This window comes from Podarcis cretensis (genome assembly GCF_951804945.1).
Source record: "Podarcis cretensis genome assembly, chromosome: 12".
Taxonomy (NCBI): Eukaryota; Metazoa; Chordata; class Lepidosauria; order Squamata; family Lacertidae; genus Podarcis; species Podarcis cretensis.
Genome location: NC_137181.1, coordinates 18628034 through 18650066, shown reverse-complemented (window position 1 = coordinate 18650066; position 22033 = coordinate 18628034). Strand labels below are relative to the sequence as shown.

The following is a 22033-nucleotide window of genomic DNA, read 5'->3' as shown; positions in this document are numbered from 1 at the left end:
TGTGAGGCACAGACATCATATTCTGCATAATGGCTTGGTATGTTGAGTGACTGTGCATGCCATGTGAAGAGGCAAAGGACGAGGTTCTGTTTTACTTTGTGGAAATGGATGATAAATATATATACCCTCCAGGGGACCATATAAGACTCCCACCATTCTTAACCATTGGACACTGCTGGGTGGGGCACATGACAACTGGAGTCTAACAACATATGGAGGTCAAAAGGTTTTCCATCCCTGTTCTATAGACTTCCATCTCTGTAGGGCATGGTGTCTATATGGCAAAGCATCGTCTGTATTCATTCCATATATATTCATTCAAATAATAACATTGCTAGCCCTGGTCATTTCAGCTGTGAGAAATGAACAACTTAAAAATAGAGTCAGAGAGAGATCCAATTCTTTTTAAAAGTTTTTTTGGGGGGTGGAGGGAGGCAGGGAAAGTTAGACGAAAAATAACTCTACTACACGTAGACCCATCATTGTCAAACTGAAATGAATGTGTTCAAGTTTGCATAGCAGCTAATTCTTTGCCCAGCAAAAGCTTCTTTGATGGACAGGTTAATGTTGAGCCTAGTAATGCACTCCTCTCCAAACATAATGCCTACAAGATTGTTAACTCTGTGACTAATAATGTCTCCAAAGAGCTGAATGCGAAACAGTATAACCTTATGGCACTTTTTAGATGAAGCCTCCAAGGTTGAGAGGCAAAAGCAATTCAGTGGCATGTCTAAGTTTTCTCTGCACTTCTTAATATTTCAGCAAGAATGAATGATGACATTTTAGTAGTTGCACTGAAATGTAAAAGAAAATACATTTATTTTACTGCAGCTGTGTGGGAGAGGAATGGGAGAGAGAAGCAGATGACCCTTCAGATTTATGCCAGATACAATGCACCAATGAAAAAAAATGGCTATTATTTCTAATAGTAACATGCTGCATCAACAGTGCAAAGACCATGAGAAGTAATGGTACTACTCTATTCTGTTTTGTTCAGACTTCATCTGGAGTACCGTGTCCTTTGCTGGACACCACAGTTTAAGAAGGATATTAACAAACTGGAATGTGTCCAGAGGAGATCTGGGAAACAAAGTTCTGAGTTGGGTATGTCTAACTTGCAGAAGATATAATTAAGATGCTATATGACTTTCATCTTCAAATAGATGATGGAGTACATTGGTTACATATGCAACTACAGCTCCAGTTGACCCCAGCCATCATGGCCAACAATTAAGGATAATGGGAATTGTAGTCTAAGAGGGGCTACAATTCCCTATCCCTGCATTAGGCAAAAAATCCTGATCATAGAAGATGTTCGACAATAGAATAGATCCTCATTTGTTCAAGATTTTTAAGCAAATGCCACCAATCAGGGTTGCTGTAGCAATGGATTGCCTACAAAGGTCAAGCGGGTGACCTTTGACATCTCTGATTCTATATTGTAGATGAGCAATAACTTGGTATAGCCATGTGTTGGATAAGGGAGATCCCAGTCACAAGCATCTTCAGCTGAGGTGTACCATAATTGGGAAAGACCTCTCCTTAAAACTCTGGAGTGCTACTGTACTACTCTGAGCAAAGTGGACTAGAAAACCAATAATACATGGAAACCTCATATGTCAATAAGGCAATTCTCTGTGTTACAAGAATAAAAAGAAAATCAGCTGTGGGCATAGACAGGCAACATAACAAGAACAGCGACCCTAACTGTTTGGTATAATGATGCACTTGGTACATAAGAGGGGGATTCCTCCCCCCACCATGACTGCTGGTTGTGTGGTCTCCTTACACCGAGGATCCATGAAGGGCCACGTCATACAAAGGATTAAAAACAAAGCTGAAGTTGACTGAACTCTCATAGGCTCTTCCGGCAATGCAATTTCCCATGGACCTTGTCTGCATAAAGTGGTGGGGAAAACTATCCAACTAAATAACAACATATAATTCCCATAAGAAGGAAATGACCTTGCAAGACCTCAACATACAGCCGCTTTTTATAAATACATATTGGCAAGTGGGACCGGTGGTCTCTGCTATATGCTTGTATTTTGGCTCGACTAGTAGTTATTATGGTACCTGTGCATTGGTTGTTCCATCTAATATGGATTAAGAGGGTATCTTTATCTAATTGTTGTCTAAGCTGCTCTAGAATGTAGCATTTATACTGTATTTGTATTTAAAGGCAGGATAGAAATCAGTTAAACATAAAGTAGTCCAACATTCAGCCTAACACAGTGGCAAGATGTAGTGATTTTCATTTGATACCACAATTTAAAGCAACATAAGCTTTGCAAAACTGTTCATTAACATAGAAGCAGTGTCAAAAAATGGACCCTTCAAAAAATATTTGAGACTTCTTACAGGAGCAGAGTTATACAATCCACGTGTATTGATTAAGCTTGAAATCGAATTACTACAGTTCGCTTAAAACATACTGAAGCACTAAATGCTGTCTTAACGACACACGCTCAACCTTTAATTGGTTGAGAGAAACTTTTCAATCCATTTTCCATATTTGTTTATGTCATTCTTCTTTACAAGCTCAGTTATTGCAGAAATTTGGAAAATAACTGGCAAATTTACACTACTGTGATTCAGTTGGTAAAAATATATCGATGCAAGTTTCGGCATGTGGCAATACCAAATGCTTTGGGACTTGTTTTTCAAAAAAATGTACTTATTAACATAGGAGTATGAAACACAAATCCAGCAAGGAATTCTATAATTAGGGGGAAATCCTTACTTTCTGAAAACATCGGAGGGATTGCTACAGAGAAGAAATCATTCTACAGTTACAGCTTAGGTAGCACTCCTTCATTATTGTGCAAGGAAATGTTCTAGGAAACATCATGCCAATCTGTTAAATAATTTATGAGATTGCATCCAAAGTTGTGCTAAGTAACTTGTTCCATTGATGAAAGGATTTATGCTTCCAGAACAGAACTTTCTCCCCTCTCGGATGTCCCCTTCCCCAGTTTTCAGTGTTTTCCCTCAAGCCCGTCAGAGTAACTTGGGGGAGAATGTGGAACATGCATGAAGGTAGCAGGAATAATTCTACCCCCCCCCATGAAGGCATAAATCCTTCCACTAATAGAACAAGGACATCGGATACCAACCTTGGTCGTTCACATTGATTACCACTGCTCAGAACCTTCAGATAGGAAAGGCATATTTGTTCACAAAACTGCTAGGAGGATTCCAAGGAACAAAGCAAACTCCAAGGTTCCCTCCATCAAAAATAAAATAAAATAAAAATCAGGGACACTCAGATATACTCCTTTTTCAGGACTATAGTGTAGCAGCCCAAGAAAACATGGAGATATCATATCTGAGGTGTCTACATCTCTAACCATGAATCTATGTGTTTCACTAAAGGTTTGATGCAGATGTGGGCAACTGCTAGGTTTTATGCTTCAAACAATGTGACTCGGCCATTGCTTCTTGGGGAAAGGCTTAGTGCTAGAACATCTCCTTTGTTAGCAGAAGGCCCCATGTTCAATCCCAGACACATCCTAGTCTGAAATCCTGCAGAACCACTGCCAAAACTGTGGGGCCAATACTGAGACATATGGACCAAGGATCTGACTCAGCATAAGGCAGCTTTGTAGGTTCTTTGTTCCAGAATTTTTACCAAAATAAAATGTACATTGTATTGCCCCATAATCCTATGTGCAAACTGACACCTGCAGCACCTTGCAAAGATAAATCCAATCCAGCCTACATTCTCCATCAAAGCAAAGTCTAAATGTAGGACTTGGGGAAAAGAAAAGGAACATATGGCCCTTCAGATGCTGTTGGATTCCAGCTCCCATCACTATGATCAAATGTCAGTGATGAGGAGAGTTGCACTCCAGTAACATCTGGAGGGTCACAGGTTCTCTAGCCTTGCCTTAGGGCTGTAACATCAAGACATGTAATATTGTTATAACCCTGCCCCGAGCATTTATGGTGAAGGGCAGGTTAGAAATCTTATCAATAAATTAGTTTTAGGGATGCTCTGGGCCCACACTGTACACCCAAGCATTTCTCCAGGCAGGTTTATAACAGCGGTACCACCAGCAAACTAGCAGGCAGGGAGCAAGCAACTTTGAATGGAAAAAGGATGCAGCCACGAGACTTCTCAGCCTTGCCCTGATATAATTTCCCTGTTAACCTAGCACCAGGCTGGCTTGCTGCTTGTGATGTGAGAACAAAAGCATCCAAGGCAGGAAACTGCTACAAGCTATTTTACTTGCACCTGGAGCTCCATGCAGACGAAGAGACTGATACAAAGATTCCATGAATAAGCCTAGAATTCTGTGCTTCCAAGTTCTTACCTGAAGACATGATATATCAATCTTGACTCTTGTTTGGAGTTTGGATTGAAGAGTACTTAAGAACCCTATATCTGTTTCCTTGCATGCCATAAATAAGAACAGTGGGATATAAATGTATTACACAAACCTAAAGAAGGTAAAGGGCCCCTGTCTTCCCTAGGTCCCAATGTTTTCCTAAAAAGCCCTGACAGTTTTAAACTTGGGAGAAAATAATAATATTTTTTTTAAAAAATAAATAAATTATATCCTGCCCATCTTGCTGGGTTTTCCCAGCCACTCTGGGCAGCTTACAACATATATAAAAACACAACAAAGCATCAAACATTACAAAACAAAGTATTTTATACAAGCAACAAACAAACCAATAAATCAACAAAAACCAATAATAACAATAATAAACAGTTTACAGTTATACCCAAATTAAAACAACCTCAAACTCTAACTAAACATTTAACCAACATCAACCCAACAAAAACAAAACAGGAACCAAAATTAGAACCGTTTAAAACATTTTAACCAGTTGCTCCAATCCAAGAGTTGTTCCAGCAATGTCCCTCCGACCTCCCAGGAGCCTCTTTTAGGAAGGACACAAAGTGGCTTCAAATCAGTGTGAAGGTAAGTACAAATATGCATCCATAAATACAAGGGAATAATGTAAAAATGAAATTAAAACAACAGTGACAATGTAAATTTTAAAAATGTACTGTGTATTTTGGGTCTATGGACCGCAATAAAGTTTTGTGTGTGTGTGTGTGTGTATGTGTGTGTGTGTGTGTGTGTGTGTGTGTGTAAATAAAAATACAGATCTCTCCCCGCACCCCTCACATCACCATAATCAGTTGCTCTAATAAATACCCTGGGAAATTGATTCAAAAATGCCCTAGAGAAGCTTAGTCTTTCAGATTGGCCACAAAGAAGGAAATTTGTATTTTCAAAACTTGCCGGGCCTTAATAAACTCAAGCACTTTTAAGAAGCATCTTCTCCATTTGGCTTGTTGCTAATGAATACATTCCATGTGGGAAAGTGATTAAGAAACGCTGAATTCATCCACAGAAAACTAATGGCACATTTCATATGGCTTTAAGAAAGAATGAAGGTTAGCCCATATCCTTGCTGCCTTTACCCCATGGGAGACAGGATAAGCAAAAGGGAAACATGGCAGTATTAAAATCCAAAATAAGATCCTGCACTTTGGCTTCTTGTTTATTTGCTTGAAGTCATATATGCATGTGATTCAGAGTGCAGGAATGAAGCCTTCAAATATGTAAGTGGGAAGAGCTCACTTACACTTCTTGTGCATACTAACTATTTAATCTATTTAACCTTCATACCAGTGGGACTCCTATGGCACTTCAATTTGAAAAGGGAATTCATTTTCTAAAGTTAAACAATGAAATTAGAAATAGATACACCACTGCTGTAGGCACTCAAAAAAGGATTTCCAAAATCAATCTATGGATGCCCATAACAACTCTGTCAATGCATGAAAAATGACATTTTAACATCTGTGTTTCAGTTTCAGAGCTGCAGATGAATCTACCAATAAACGTATTTCAACATGGCAACATGGCAGGTTTTACATGTTTTTAAACATTTTGAAATGGTTTAAAATCTGAATAAACTAAATCTCAGTCTGAGCTGCTTGGAAAACCCAGCCAATCCTGTGACAAAGTAAGTCTTTATTAACTGAATCTGTTGGGGGGCGGGGATGACTTGCTACAGAGCAAGTACTAATAACCTCATTATCCACTGGGGGCCATGAAGAGAGTTGACTACTGAATTCAAACAAAGGATGCATAAAATTAAACCTACGGCATGCAAAGCAGAAAAGCAAAAAGGTCCCCAAACAAACGTCATACTAAGCACAAATTGGATAAGGTTCACATGAGCTTATCTGGTTTCTGTGCGGGAACTTAAATAGGAGGTAAAATCAATGCGGAAACTTAACTGATACATCCTTAATCATAACATTCATTGACTTTACATTTAATGAAGCTGCACTAGGCAGGCCCTCATAGACTGGCATAAAGCATGTCTCTCCACCTCAGACAGAGTAAAACGTTTTAAAATGTTCCTGTGGCTGCCACCTGCTCTGTGATCCGAGACTTATTATATCAATTTATTGACTCGCATTAAGAAGCCTGTATGTCGAACTTGGGAGAAAGGGGAAAGGCATAAATTGGTCACTATAATTTTCAAGCTCCATGCTGTCCACATACATAATGCATCAACCACCTCTTTGTAAACCTAGAAAAATAGATGATCCCCAAGACATAATTAGCCAAGTCTGCTTGACTTACCCATTATCCTACTCAGGGCGGCATTCCTGGTGGGCGATTCGCTGAAGCCCTCTATCCCGCTGTACAGTGAATGGGAAATCCTACGCTCCCTGTCATCCAGTATTGTTTCAATAGGCAGTTCTGGCCCTGATGGACTCCCAGGTGATTCCAACTGTATGGAAAGGGGAGAAATAACAGTGCTGAAGGTCCATTTAACAGATGGGAGAACAATAACAACTTGCTCTAGGCCTGGTCCTGGCTGGGCACCAAATGAGCTAGAACTCTTCACCCTGGACCACAATAATTTGCAATGACAGTGTTGCTTAATGACCAACTTTCTGTGCCACTTCACACTGTACCTCCTATGGAGCCTTGTCAGACTCCATCCCTTTTCAGCAGGAAACATGCAAAGACAAAGCACCATGTTTTGGTTTATCTGTACTGCACATATCCTTGAGCAAGCAAGCAACCTCGTATGTTTCAAAATTATCTGGCAGATGGCCTGGACCTCTTTCGCAGACTGACAGCTTGTCAGGACAGGAACCATCAGCGCAGTTGTGGAGAGGTGCAGAAACAAAATAAAAAAGGATTTAACAAACAAAAAAAAAAACCACTCCATTTGGTATGTGATTTCTAACCACATTCTAAAATTGGAACCGTTTGCTTTCATATGCAATCATTACACAATTTCCCCAACTCCACTCAACCCATAAAGCCCAAAGCCATAAATATGAACATACACAAATAAATAACCTGCATATTTAGAACTGAACTCTGATCTGGAATTAACATTATTTTTGCACAGATTGCAATTAGGAACATTGCTTGCATTTGGTGGTAGCGGGGAGACAGGTTCTGCATATGCACTCAAGTGATTCTGACCCTAAGGGTAAGAGGCTTCATCATTTCAGGGTCTAGGCAAAATCTCATCAGCTTCACTACACATGAATTTTGTCCCACTTTTTACAGCCCCCTGCAGGCACAGTAGTGGCTTTCAAAGGCCCTTGCACCCAGCAGGGTGCCACAAATCAGCATGCTATGAAGAGTCAGAAGTTGTAAGAAGGAGAGCGATATTTATGCTTGGTATCATGTAGCAAAAGGAAGGTGATAAAGTGGCTTCTCCCTCTGTTTTCCCTTTTCAGCTGCCTACATATGCCACACACAAAGGGCCAGTGCAGAGGGAAGATTTTAGATCTCTTAACCAATATTTTAATTCTAACTCATTTGTACTACCTGGTGACACAACGCAAACTATCCATTAACCATTGCAAATATGGACTGGCCAGTGTTATTTATGTTTAGTGCTATCTTTCTATTAAAAAAAGGTGCCAGAATTCACCCTTGTTCTCTTATAATGGCACCTGAGAGGTGCCGGAACTGAGTTCCAGTGAGTTCTGGCTGAAAAAAAGCCCTGGATATGCTCAATGTGGGGCTACTCTTACAAAGCATCCAGAAACCTTGCTTCAAAATGCTGGCACCAAATTGTTGTCTGGGACTAGAACATATTATCCTGGTCCTGCATATTACTTTGGCCCTTAGTAATTGTAATTGGCTACCTGTTCATTTTCATGCTCGATTCAAGGTGCTGGTTCTTACCTTTAAAGTCCTGAGAAGTTTGGGATCTATTTACTTGAAGGACCACAACTTCCTTGAATCCAATCAACATAGGAAGCTACCTTGCCCCATTATCTACCTACTGCCAGGCAGTGGCTCTCCAAAGTTACAGGAAGGAAATGGTGGAGATTAAATCCGAGACTCTCTGCAAATAACGGGCTCTACTGAAGGCCCTTAAACATCCTGCTTGGGTTCCCCCACTGACTGAGATACGCCACATAAGGAATGGGTCCTTCTCAGTTGTGGCACTCACACTGTGGAATGCCCTCTCCATGGGAGTCTGACTGGGCCCTTCTTTATTTTCATGCTGCTGCCTTTATAAGACCTTCTTGTTTGAGGAATCCCTAAGGGGAGGCTGCCTGGGCTGTTCTTCCTGGCCCCCACTTGTTGCTATGACAGGAGAGGGGAAAGGGGGAAGGCACCCCTCTTCTTCCAAAGTGTTTTTGGAGCTGCTCTCTTTGATCTGTTTTAATGGTACTTCACTGACATCTTGATCATTTGTCTGTTGTAAGCAATTTTTATCTACTATTAGATGCTTTGATTTAGTTTTTCTCTGGAAAAGGAATTTTAGCAAGCATTCTTAACTCACAATGTTTCACCACATACTTAAGGATATTAAATACAGATTAATTATCCCTCCTTAAGATCCTCTATTCACCTAAACAGCCACGGGTGGTAAAATCAAGATGGTCGGTTCCCACTATTTCTATGCATGCTAATAGATAAAGTTGGGATTCTAATCCGCTTCAGTGAGTGAGACTGGACTCAAGGGGTAGCAACTTCTAATTAATGTGAACTACAAAGGTCTGACCTTGTGCATGTGGTATTTACAGGATAGATCTCTGCAATCGACCCAAAGGCATTGTGTCATGTTATTTAGGGGATCCCATAGTACCAGTATGATGGATACAGGAGGGATTTGTAAAACTTGCAGTACTTCAAAGTGGGTGAAGCATAATCAGAGGAGAGACTGTATAAAGTATTATTTCTGTTCAAAGCTATCGTCTTTTTAATATAAATGAGATATTTAATGAAGTTCTGAATTGTAGCCTTATCTTTCCCAGTTTGATCAGCACTAGGGAGATTTACTGCATAGAAGGGTCAACACAATTACCATTGGAGGCACGTCAGGCTGCAGGAGAATAATAAACTTGCCATGCAAGTGAATTAGGCTCAATAAGGTTTAAATTGTGAATCAAGGATTTGTTTTATTCAGGTTCCCCCCCCTCCTAAAATTGCAGATTACTACTGACAGTTCCACTGAAAAGTAAATTAAACAATATTCAAAGCCTCTGATGTAAAGGAATCAAAGGCAAATTTAAGAAGAATAAAAATGTTAAAATTCTGAAATGCTATTAAAAAGGAAAGAGAAAGAGATACTATCCAGGGACTGAAAGTTGCATGCCAAGTGTATTCGCACAAATGAACTGTACTTTGTTTTAACTTTCTTCAAACAAAGGGTGAAAATTACCCTAAATGACTAACATGACTTATTTTCCCAGGGAGATAGGACTGTATCTTCAAGTTTATATAACAAATGTCTAGTTCTTTATTGAACCACATAATATAACCATTTCTCAAGGGACAATGCATATCTAAACACTATCTAGCTCTGAGTAGATTTCCCCCCCTCTATTCTTTTCAAAAAGAGGCACAGAGAAAGAGGCAGCTTAGGAACCTAGGGAGAGGAATAGGCATTCGCTCCAGGTGAACTGGTAAGCAGCAGCTTACAGAGAGGGGTAAACAACAGCACTGTTGCTTAATGGCTGCACTCTGAAAAGAGTGCTGGCATGTCTTACCACTTTCATGGGAAAAAGACTTTATTCAGTGACAAATTAGCATATCAAAAGCCAGATTTAAATCAAGACATCAACAGTCAGCCACACAAATATTTAACTAAAGATACAATGCCTTTTATAAACTTGCAAAAAAACAACAACAACCCAACAAAAGTTTTTTTGTAAAAGGGGAGGAGAAGATTGCACAGAAGCCCTTTTAAAAAACACTTTTGTTGGTTCTTCTGCAAGAAGGTTTGCATAAAGAAAATGTGTCAAAGCAAGGGCAAGTTTTGCTGACGGAAAGAGAACAGAAAGGGGTGGGAAAGGTGCACAACCAAGGTCTATTCTGTCATTTATCTCAGCCTTTGCCCAAGCACTGGCTGGGAATGATGGGAGTTGTAGTCCAGAACATATGGGAGAGCCCAGGCTGCTTTATCTACTTTGACAACTTTATGCCTGGGCCTCAGACCATCAGACCTTACTTTGTGTTCACAGTGGTTAATGGCATGAGCTATGAGCCCAATGTTTCCAGTTCAAATCTCAGCACACCGAAGAACTTGCAATGTGGCCATGGTATGGATCTCTCTCCATCCCCACATCCCACACACCTCTACAACATGATGATAATGATGTTACAGATTTGAGTTTAGGGGTGCAAAGGCACCCATAACTGCTAGAATTAGTGAATGTTAGAAATTAGTAAAATGGTAGGAACAACTGAAGGGAAGTTGCAAAGCAGTGCCAAAAACAGGCTAAGCTCTCTTTCCAGGCCAGGACAGAAGAAGCTGTTAAGCATAACAAAAGGCGTTGATAGCCCATCACAGAGAAATCCTTGAGACTGCATCAAAGGAGGTTGCCAATGTTATGCTGAGAGATGACATAGGTTACAGGAAAATTGTCATCTTTTAAAACTAGGCTTGGAAGAGCAGGTAGGAATGGGGTTAGCAGACAGAAGGGGGGAGTTGTCTGGCAAGGGCGTTCTGGGAAGGAAAAGCAAGAAATAGGTAAAACTCCATGCAGGGGCTGAAGGGCAGACCATCTTGATGGGCTAGCTGAAGGCAGGCTGGGACAGAGACACAGAGATATACAGTAGTGGAATCCAAAGCTGCACTGCTGTGAGAAACAAGCCCCTTTTGAGACGTGAGTGCTGTAAACGGTGCACTTCCTGCATCGAAAGCTTCTGGTGCAAATATGTGTGGAATAAGCCATATTTATTAAGAACTTGATTCCCAAGAGAAACATAACCCTGGAATCTTGCTACTGCTTGGCAGAGACTGGGTATGGTGGGCAACTTTCGTAACAATATATTTAAATCCAATCTTGCATGGATATGTATGAAATACATATTAATGAGATATGTATGAAAACATTAGCTTCATGTTATTATCTACCCCGGCATCGTATGTGGTGGATAGCTGCTCATGATGGGAAAGAATCTCTCAGGCAGGGCAAGGCTCCAGCCTAAGCAACCATCTCTCCAAACACCCATGACACAACTTCCTCTACTAGTGAAGACATCTGCTTCAAGTAGGATAGACTTCCCTGTTAGACAAGACATATGCATGCTAATTACAAACCAAGGGAGTAGCTTAGGCAGGAAGGGAGGGGATGGGGACAAGGTGGTCTAGTGGCTCCTGAACTTTGCTTTGAGGTCTGTTTCATGTAGCAGAGACAAACAGGGCTGCGGAATATACACCATCTCCTGAAATGTTCCCTGTTCCCCATGCAGACAGAAATGTTGAGATGGGAGAACATGAGAAGAGTCTTGCCCAAGGAGTCAGACCAAAGGCCCATCTAGTCCACCATCCAGTGATTACCCACCTGCTTAACCCTAGCATCATTCCAGACAGCCCTCTTGGGATTTTTAAGATACTTCCAAAACAACAACAACCACCTTCGGTGCTCAACTTTTAATTGCATTTATAAAAATTTTATGGCACTTTTAAGCATGCACTCCTTCCTTACTGTCCACAAGTTATTCAGCAGTTATTTTCTTAATGTCATACATGTGTCTACAGTCAAAACAGGTGGGGGTTGGGCTGAGTTAAAATAAAAAGGGTGCCCATTGTTCCCTAATCTCTTTCAAGAATAGAATGACATCTGGCAACAAAACAAAAGTTTATCACAGCGTCACTCTTAGTCGCTGGTCAGAAGCTGTAATGTTATTGCACAAATCAGTCATGAGCAGGAAAGCAGCCCACACGAAAACAGGCACTTTTGTCCTTATGCAGACAGAGCCATGTTTTAAATAAGAAATGGGACTTTGCCACATGGTCCTTCATCATCTAGATAAGAACAAGCTGCTCGATAAATACTAGGTACTTGATAAATACTACCTGCTCTAACCAGAACCTGTTCGTTCCTTATCTAACAAATGATAAAGGGACAGTTAAATGACCACTGGCATTTCAACAATATAATTGCCAGGTGGTGTATTAATAAAGTAGGGGGGAATGACCATCTAAAAAAAGCGATGCCAAAACAGTACGTGGTAACATTAAGTTTTCCTCTCATCATTACTTTGATTGTCATCTTTCTAGGGTTGTCATGAAGGTAGGTAATGAACATTGGGAAGCAGGGAATGTTTGGTTTTGGAGGATTCAGAACAGACACTCAAAAACCAAAGAGAAAGAGAAGCAGGTCCCTCTGCCAAATTTGAAGACCCTGTATCCTTTCACAAGAAGCATGGCCAAACACACGCACGCATGCACGCACACACACACTACCTTTTAATTAAACCTTTTTACTGTTTCACTCAAATAATTGTAAAAAAATAAAAAATAAAATTCAGGTCAACTGAAGTAGAGCCCAGTCTTTCAGTGGCCATTGAGGTCTAAAATACGATGCCACTGAAAGGCTTGTACTGCTCTTAAAAACCTTTTTTAAAAAAGAAGTAGTCTGGCAATTTAGGAGTATTTAAAATGAATACAATCTCTGTGGCCCAATATGCTAACAGTCACATTTTACCTTCTTTTTTATTACAAGACAATGTACAAAACTCCAATTTAAATCCCAGAACACATTAGTCTGAAGTACTATCATTATTCTAACAGCCAAAGAAAAAAGTGGCCTCTGGGTTAAAAACAGAAAAGGGAATTTTTCAACTTATTACCAGCTACAATGATTTCTCCAATCAAAATTCCACCTCCAGCAACACCTCTCTGAACATCCCTCATGATTCAAATGTAGACTTACAAAGTTATAAATCTTTGGAATCAGATGTAGAAAACAATTATGAGGGTGAACAAGTTGAACATAACCTTTCACATTGTGTTCACCAATACTGTTTTCCAGCCCTAACACAAACCAGTGACATCCTGAACAGCAGAGGTAGCCATTTCAACAACAGAGATCTGGGGGATTTATGCAACCACTTCTGAAAGAGAAACATATTTTAATTTTCCCAGACAAAAGCTTGGAGAAAAGCAAGGCAGACATTGTCTATCCCCTAATATTAAGCTCTAACAGAAGGCAGCTTGTGCAGTGATACACAAGGCTATTTCTCAATGTGCTTAACTCCGCTACACATTTTATTTATAGGCCCTGAGACTTTCTGGCGTCTACCTTGTTTGCCTGGGCCAAAGTTCAACACACTTGTTTAAAACATGCTTTATTGAGGCCATGCACTGGAATAAGTGGAAGCTGAGCAACAACCTGCCAGCTACATGTTTCCTAGAGTATGTGACATTAAATCTGTATTTATGCTTATTGTCCTGAGCACTAACAGTACAATAGTGTATATGCATAAGTTTTTATCCTGAGGGTGTACAATAATGCAAACACACACACCAGGTTCTGAATTTTGGCTTTGCCTGAATTGTACCCAGTCTTAACAAGAAAGATTCTACAGTACCAGATTCAGGGTTTTGCAGAAACAGCAGTGTTTATACAACATTTAAATATATGTATGCAAATGTATGTATATGCACTTTATCTATGCTTCTTTGCCCCAGAGATCCTAGGGCCAGACCCAGTTGCAACTTGAAAACTGCACAACACCTAGGAAAACATAATGTAAAGAAGTCTGCTTTACATTCCCTGTTCCTTCCATGCTACAACTAAAGACTGTGACTCCATGCTTAATATCCAGCCTGATTAATAGTTTTCAGCAGCATAGCGTGGGTTGTCAGCACCTGGGGCAAGGCAAGTAATTTGCGCCCCTATCCACTAACCTGCCACCGCTGCCAGCTTCTTCTTGCTGCTGCCTGGGCTGGGGTATTTACGGTAAGGTAGCCACGGCAGCGGCGGCGGGTCCGTGTCAGGTGATCTGAGGCGAGTTGCCGCTGGCGCTGCCGCCCAAACGACGCCACTTGCCCGGAGGAGGAGGAGGGCAGAGAGGCAAGGAAAATGCAACATGGCCCAGCTGCTGCAGCAGCAGCGGCGGCGGGGCTGTGACGAGGGGCTGCCTAGCGCGCCCTCCGTGGCCCTGACGCGCGGGTACCACGGTGAGCGCTGAGAGCCGCTGCCTGCCGGACGCCTTCAGCCCGGACGCACACACAGCTCGTCAGTTCCGCGAGAAATGGGGCTCTGCTACAGCCTGCGCCCGAGGCTCTTCGGCGACTCCAGAGGCGGCGAGCGCACCCCCCCCCCCCGATGTTGCGCCCGGTGCAGACAGCCCCCCCTGCACCCCCCACGCTACGCCACTGATAGTTTTGGAGAACTCAAAAGCTTTTTTCCCTGTTCTGCACCATTTGGTTGGTCCAAATGGTATTGGTACGGTGTGGAATTTGGATTTTCCCTCATAAATCAACAGTTTCATTTGCTTTTTATAACTACACATGTCTTTATATAATGTTTTTTACTCAGTGTTTACCAAGGAGCCTATTTGGAGTACATGTCAGTTTCATGGCAAAGCAAAAATACAGTTCTGCTCAAAAAAACGACGGTTGAAAAAGTTCTCAAGAATACAGGATGGCGTTACAGCCTTGATATCTTGAACTTCTTCAAATTTTCTGATGCATTTTCATCTCAATGTATCAAATAAATGGGATGTATCAAAATAGGTATTCAAAAAGTAGGGTAAAATAAGTTTAGAAATGTGTCTATCAAGATTAAACACATATTTAAATTTATATTTTGTGATAAACTATGGACTTGGCTACACTGGTAAAGAAAAAATGATTTATATGTGTTGTATATGCAATAAAACATTGTGCCACTAGAGTCCCATTTTTCTCTACCTGTTTTCCCTGTTTAAATTTACAACATATTTAACTCAAACACTTCTTTGATGTGCCTAGATCCAGGCTGTTAAACAGGAATTTTGTACAGTTTCTGTTTTTATTTTAGAGTCACATATTAATGCAGAAATGGAATGGATCAGAGCCATCAAAGGTGTCAGAACCACATCAGGAATGGTCAGCTCTGTTTTCATACCACAGTACATGTGTGGTACGGATCTCCCCCTTCCTTAAAATAGATATATTCCTGCATCCAAAAAAAAATTTCTTAATAGAGGGGGCTTCAAACAGAATGATTTTCTAAGTACTTAAACTATGGAACAAAGGGTGAGAACTCTTTAATGAAATTCACAAGCCCCAAATCCACTCAGTTTTAGCCAAACGACACCTTTCCATAACTTTTTAAACATTAGATAAGGTGGCCAGCCCACCTCTGCTTCTAAGGCAAAGTGGCTTACAGAAATATAACCTTAAAAAAAACTTTTAAAAAAAATTACAAAAAGTGAGAATAAATGAGATTCACAATAGAAACAACATAATATTCCAACCTCCATCCAGCTAGCGCAAAGGCCAATCAAAGGAAATGAGTCTCTCCCAAAAGGCCTGAAGTGTATCTGCCTGTTGAAGCTCTACTGGGAAAGAGTTCCAAAGGCTCTGCGGAAAAGGCCCTCTCCCCCATGATACCCCACCTCACAGACCTAGGAGATAGACACACTGAGAGGGCCTCCAACTGGGATTTCAGAGTGTGAGTAGGATGGTTCAGCAGTAGGTGGCCTGTCGGATTACTTGGGCTCAGGCTGGTTAGGACTTTAAAGGTTAAAAAGCAGCACTTTCAGTTGGACCGAAAAACATACTGGAAGCCAGAGTAGCTGTTATAATACAAGTGCTATTGAAGCTATACAGATTTCAATAGTTATCATATTAATTACATTGGGGTATGTGTGAAGAAAAGGTCCCTGTGAAACATGACCAAATTTATTTTATTTGTTTCTATGCCATCATGATCCCAATTACTTACAGATACTGGAGTGCAATTATATTATGGTATATTATACTATAATCAGATAATTATACTTCTAAGAATGGGCTTTTCCATGTTTCCTCCCATCGTATAATTTTCCCTATGAAACAAAATCTTATCGGTGATAAAAGGCACACAGCTCTTACCTCATTGCACTTGCTTATTCGCCTTGCCACAATGAGCTGAATCATTCCACGCTTGTTTCCCTCTGTGGACATGGACCTTCGCAGGGTTTCCATGGCATCTTGGTTCGTTTTGCCCAATAACGATTCTCCATTTACTGCTATTAGCTGATCATTCACTCGGAGTCTTCCATCCTGGCAAGGGAATAATGTTCACGTTAGGAAAAAATAAAGGACCTTTCCGGCATCTTTTAGCTAGGAAGTAAAATCTTAATCCTGAGGGTTTATGGTTAAGCGAACACAACTATAATGACTTTTGAAGAAATCACTACAGACATATCGCTCCCAATTATATACATATTTGAACTTCACATCATTATCATAATCTGTTTATGTAAACAGCATACTAAGTGAAATGTGCTTTTAAGAGTTGTTCCCGTCTTTCCTCCATGAGCCCCTGAAAGTAATCCCCAAGCCATACTAGTTACAATAAAATTATACAGCATTGTTAACATAGCTCTGCTGAACATTGGGACCTTCCTCTCTTCATCTTACAACATTCAATATTCTGATGAGATGGTGGCATTGTGCATTTATATGTGAATAACCCCATCTATAACAGAGTCCAAGGATCTAGTTACAGGTAGGTAGCCGTGTTGGCCTACCATAGTCGAAACAAAATAAAAAAGAATTCCTTCCAGTAGCACCTTAGTTAGAGACCAACTAAGTTTGTTATTGGTATTGGTTATTTGTTATTGACATGCACACGAAAGCTCATACCAATAACAAACTTAGTTGATCTCTAAGGTGCTACTGGAAGGAATTCTTTTTTTTATTTAGAGTACAAGGAGTATGTCATCACTTTTGGCTCCTCTGTCCCTGAGGCCAGAAAAGGCCGAAAGAGAGCTTTCTCCCTGGCCTCACTATGAACTTCTTTTCCAATTTGGTGTCTTCCATGGTTTGAAAGCAAATGCAATTCATGTGAGGAAGGGCTGTGAGCATCTGCTTTGGATGCAGGAGGATCCAAGTTCAATCCTTAGCATCTCCAGGAAGGCCTGGGAATGTCTTCTGTCTGAACCTCTGGAGAGCTGCTGCGAATCAGTGTGGACAATACTGAGCCAGAAGGACCAATGGTCTAACTCCATATAAGGCAACACCATGTGTTCCTATAAGAGCAAAACACTTGTTGGTCTCTCTAGTCTTGGCAAAAAGGAGAGGGTACTCACTTTGCTGCCATACGCCCGACTCGTATCATTCATTCCCACCTCTTTCAGGTCTATTGTGTAACTAGCTGGGTGCTACAGGCAATGACCACTCTATGGTTCAGACAGGTTTTGCTGCTAAATCTGCGTGGTCAGGCAGAAGACCTCCAAAAATACTGAACCCAGGATTGTAGATGTTCCTCCTGATTGGGCCACAGGAGTCCTAGGAAACTTGTTGAGGAGCAGGGCTGGTCGGCTGCAAAATCTCCCATTGACCACACCATTGTTCTGCTGAACATTTTATAAGTAGGCAGGTCTGGAACTTTGCACATAAAAGAATAATGTTTTATTTTCTTTAATAGTGTCTTGCTGTTTCATTGGTGATCAAGGTGGAAACTGTAGATGTTCCATAGCAATAAAATATAAAATGATGAAATATACTTATGATTCAAAGGAAAAATCAGGAAAGAATTGGAAAACATGTTAAAGAAAATAAATAATGGAAAGTTACCAGGTCTTTTAAAAATGCTAATTATTTATCCACTTACCTTAGAAGCTGCTCCACCATTAATAATGGACTTGACAAAAATGCCCAGGTCTGCATGGTTCTCTTTTGACCGGTTACCTTTCACACTAACACCAAGCCCAGCTGATCCAGAATCATTAAGGGGAACTTCAAAGGTGAGGAATTCCCTGGTGCCATCAGGGGTAAGGACAAGATCTTCTTCTTCTGCTTTCTGTCAGGAAAAGATTAGCCAAGGCATTATTTAAAAGCATTTCTTCTTTGTAATTATCTTCTAACTACAGCTATTAATTTTTCTTAAACATGTAAGAACTACAATACCATGAACATTCCTATTGAAATTCTTCTATGCAGAAATCTGTGATAATAGTGCATCTGGCAACACCTTCAAATAATAATTCCTAGTAACAGTTGTTGTGCATGTGTGCACGTGTGTGTGTGTGTGTGTGTGTGTGTGTGTGAGAGAGAGAGAGAGCGAGAGAGAGAGAGAGAGAGAGAGAGAGAGAGAGAGAGAGAAAGGGAGAAAGAATGTGTGTGTGCATTCTGAATTAATACAATACTTTCTGAATTAATACAAATTTGAACCATTCCATTTCCAATCAGGAAATAATTATTGGCGGCATGAAAAACCAACACATTTTCTGTTGCAAGTTCATTTGCCCTTCCAAATAATGACATTTGAATATTTATGTATTCTGAGCAGCAAGAAGGATACAAACAGCAGGCAAATAGATAAACACCCATTAGTCATGTGCTCCATTTTTCTTTTGCAGTTGGGATTATTAATAATGTTCAAAGAAACGTCATATAAAACATTACAGATGAGATCAGGTAACGGTAAGCCACTTTGCTCTTGGGTGCCAGAATAGTCATATGGGGCACAGCTGTGAATACTAAAAAAAAAAATATCTTCGACATTTCACATCTGTTCTACTTTCACACTCCTACCTTTGTTGCTCACAGTACACTGCCTGACTCCAAATAAATAGCAATGATGGTGGCTTGCTGACATAAAAAGAGTGAGTGGTTGATGCTTAGTAGAATTCAGAGATAGAAATAAAATACGTTGTTGTTGTTTTTGCTAGATTAAAATTAAAAACTATATCTTGCCATTTTGTGATTATAAATTTGCTTGGTCACTTGTGGTAACCATTTGCTTTAGGTATGCTGCTCTAAGTACTGGAAGCTCCGTCTCCTGCTAGAAGATGGAGACAGAGTGCAGATTCAGACTTCATAATACCACCAATATTTATTGAGTGTAGTGTGCCTTGTGGGAGATTTTTCAGTCAAATCCAACCATGCATAACCATGCTAGTTAGTAGATGAAGGTGCTAAGGACCACAAAGGAGTACATTTCTAGAGAAGCTGTAAAGGGGAAGGGTAATACCTCTGATGGGGACATGTTGTGCTTTGTAGTTTGTCCACCTTTGGTCCCCACCCTGCACTCAGCTCTCACCTGTGGCTCCTAGAAAATGTCTGCATACAACAGTAGCCGCACCCTAGGAACAGCTTCAACTGACCAGTTAAACCTGGTGAGGATAACCTTTGGGTCTCAAACCCTTGGTGAGTTAGGGACTTCCCCTGAACACAAAGACAGGCTCTGGCAGATTGAGCAGACTAGACCAATAGTGGATCCAACGGTCAAGAAGCAGGTTTCTGCACGTGCTGTAGAGAGAAGTGATGGGCAAATGGGGCTTGTCGGACTGGGAAGATAGCCCATCTAGCAGAAGGAAAACTCTGAACATAAACTTGTGCTGCCTTGTGGGATATCTTCAGAATAAAGCAAAACCCTACACAAATCCAGAGCAGAGTCCTAAGATAGTTGAATAGTTCCTTGTACACATCTTTCTGGGAACTCCTACAGCCAAGCTGGTGCCAAACATATTGTCCTGCTTTCCTCTGGACCACAGCAGCAAGGCTGAGACAGGGGTCTTCTTGTCTGAGTAGCCCAGGACCTCCATATACACAGCCCAGGCTTGCGCCCCAGGGAGGTCACTTTGGTGCTGCTAATGCAGATGTGCACTCTATTGTCTCAAGACAGACAGACGCCAACAACAATACTGGGTCATTCAAAGATCTAACAACCTATATTTCCTATGTTTTGCAAATGCTGTATATATCTCTGTTTTAAACTCTGCTGTGGGCTTTAAGGGCTACTGAGTGAGTCAAGCCCCATGCACTTTTTGAATTCAGACAGTCAGTCATTTTTCTTTTGCAGTTTCCCACACATGTGGGACTTCAGTACTCCCCAGTTATTTCCTAATATGTCTTTCTGGGGAGCAGAAGAAGAAATAGTACACTAAGAGTAGCAGCATCCACAATACTTAATGACAACAGCAAATCTCTAAAGAATAGAATAGTGAGGGGGGGGGAACTAATCTCAATTTGGAACTGAATCAGCACTTAAGAGTATAATCGAAGAACTCCCAACAAATATTCATTTCCCCTACAAGTTGGATAAAACATGTCTGGCCACAAAGTCCTTCATTAACAATAAGTAGGTGCCCATAGTGCTAATGCAGTTGTCATTCATACATCATAGAAGTTGTAACAGTTGTACTTCCTGGGTCAAGAACTAAAGTTTCCCAGCAATTTCTATCAGCTATGAGCAATGATTTCCCAATGATGCGAGTATTTCCTGAGACAATCCAACCTTATGTGAATTCTCTCCATCCTTCACATCCCAGTTGAGTTACCACTGTTATCAAAGCTAATGTAAAACATGGCTAGCTTCAGGCAGTGTTATGAAACTAACTTCAAGCAGCAGTTAAAAATTAAGCATGGTAAGCATTAGCACTGGTGCAGATGTTATGCTGCACTATAGTTTACACTGACAGCAATGTTATTTGGGGGCAGAAGCCACTGGGAGAGCAAATGGTTTTTAGGTATAAAGTTCCAAGCTTAGTCCTTCATATCGCTAGTTAAGAAATTACCGTATCTCCAGAAGTAGGTCTGGGGAAGACTTCTGGTTGAGAGAACTCCTCCAGGATAAATAAGCAGCACTGGGTTACATAGTATTAGCTGAACTTACTTTAATGGACTTCAGCATATGCTGGCTGGTGCAAATGGCAGCTGTGGTCCAAAACATCTGGATGGTACCAGGTAGCTGAAGGCTGCACTAGGTTAGTGCCTTACAGGTTATGCCCAACAGGCACAAACCACCACTTACGGTAATTACTGGCAGTATAAAATACTGAGACTGAATACTCCAAAACTTAAAGCAGACTCTTATTTTGAGAAGGAAGGAAACACTGACCATGTGAAACTCAACAGTGTCACCAACATCCCATGATCATGAATTATGGCTTTAAAACGCAAGGGGAAATATGTAAAATGTGGCATTTAAAAACTGAAACTGAAAATATAACACAATCACTGACTAATTGCAATAACTTCCATTTGATCTTGATATGCTCCAAATTAACAGCTTCAGCACGTCAATCAAAATACCTCAACATTATTTTCATGATTAGATGATCCGCGAAAGAAATTTATTGCTTCGCATGCCCCCGTCACCACAGAAATAAAACACCCAAGTCAATTTGTGTGCTGTAATCGTTGAACAACAAGGCTCAACTCCCTCAAGAGTTCTTGCATACCATGTCCAAAACAATTAGCAACTTCACAATGCTCTGTTCAGAGCTGCTGTACTGAAGAAAAGGTCACCTGAAATGACTTCAGTTGAATGAATGAAGCTGCTCAAGTATGTAATTTGCAATAAAAATGCAATGGGTGATAAACTACATAGGTGACTTCTTTGCCTCAAATTCAAACCTAGCATCAGTGAACAGTAAGTGACATGCCATCATTTGTTTCCAGAAATTTTGTAAACCCCCACCAGCTCACCTGAAATGAAGCCCAAGTATATTTTCAGCTCTTGTTAGCTTTGCCTCCTGTATGCCTTTATAGACAGGCCATTCTATGATCCTATGTGTACAACTCCAACTTTAAGAACACAGTCCTCTATTTGAAGAGATTTGAGAAGAGTCCTCTGCTT

General features: G+C 40.7%; 1 protein-coding gene across 4 annotated transcripts in view; it reads right to left on the bottom strand.

Annotated features, from left to right (window-relative positions):
- Nucleotides 1-22033, bottom strand: part of PARD3 (par-3 family cell polarity regulator) — a 567153-nt gene that overhangs the window by 184105 nt on the left and 361015 nt on the right. For all 4 annotated transcript variants that reach the window (XM_079996388.1, XM_079996385.1, XM_079996386.1 and 1 more), the window contains 3 exons: nucleotides 18062-18250; nucleotides 16336-16506; nucleotides 6618-6768 (listed from right to left, as the gene is read on the bottom strand). In XM_079996388.1, the coding sequence (XP_079852514.1) occupies nucleotides 6618-6768; nucleotides 16336-16506; nucleotides 18062-18250 (511 nt within the window). The remainder of the gene's footprint in view (nucleotides 1-6617; nucleotides 6769-16335; nucleotides 16507-18061; nucleotides 18251-22033) is intronic.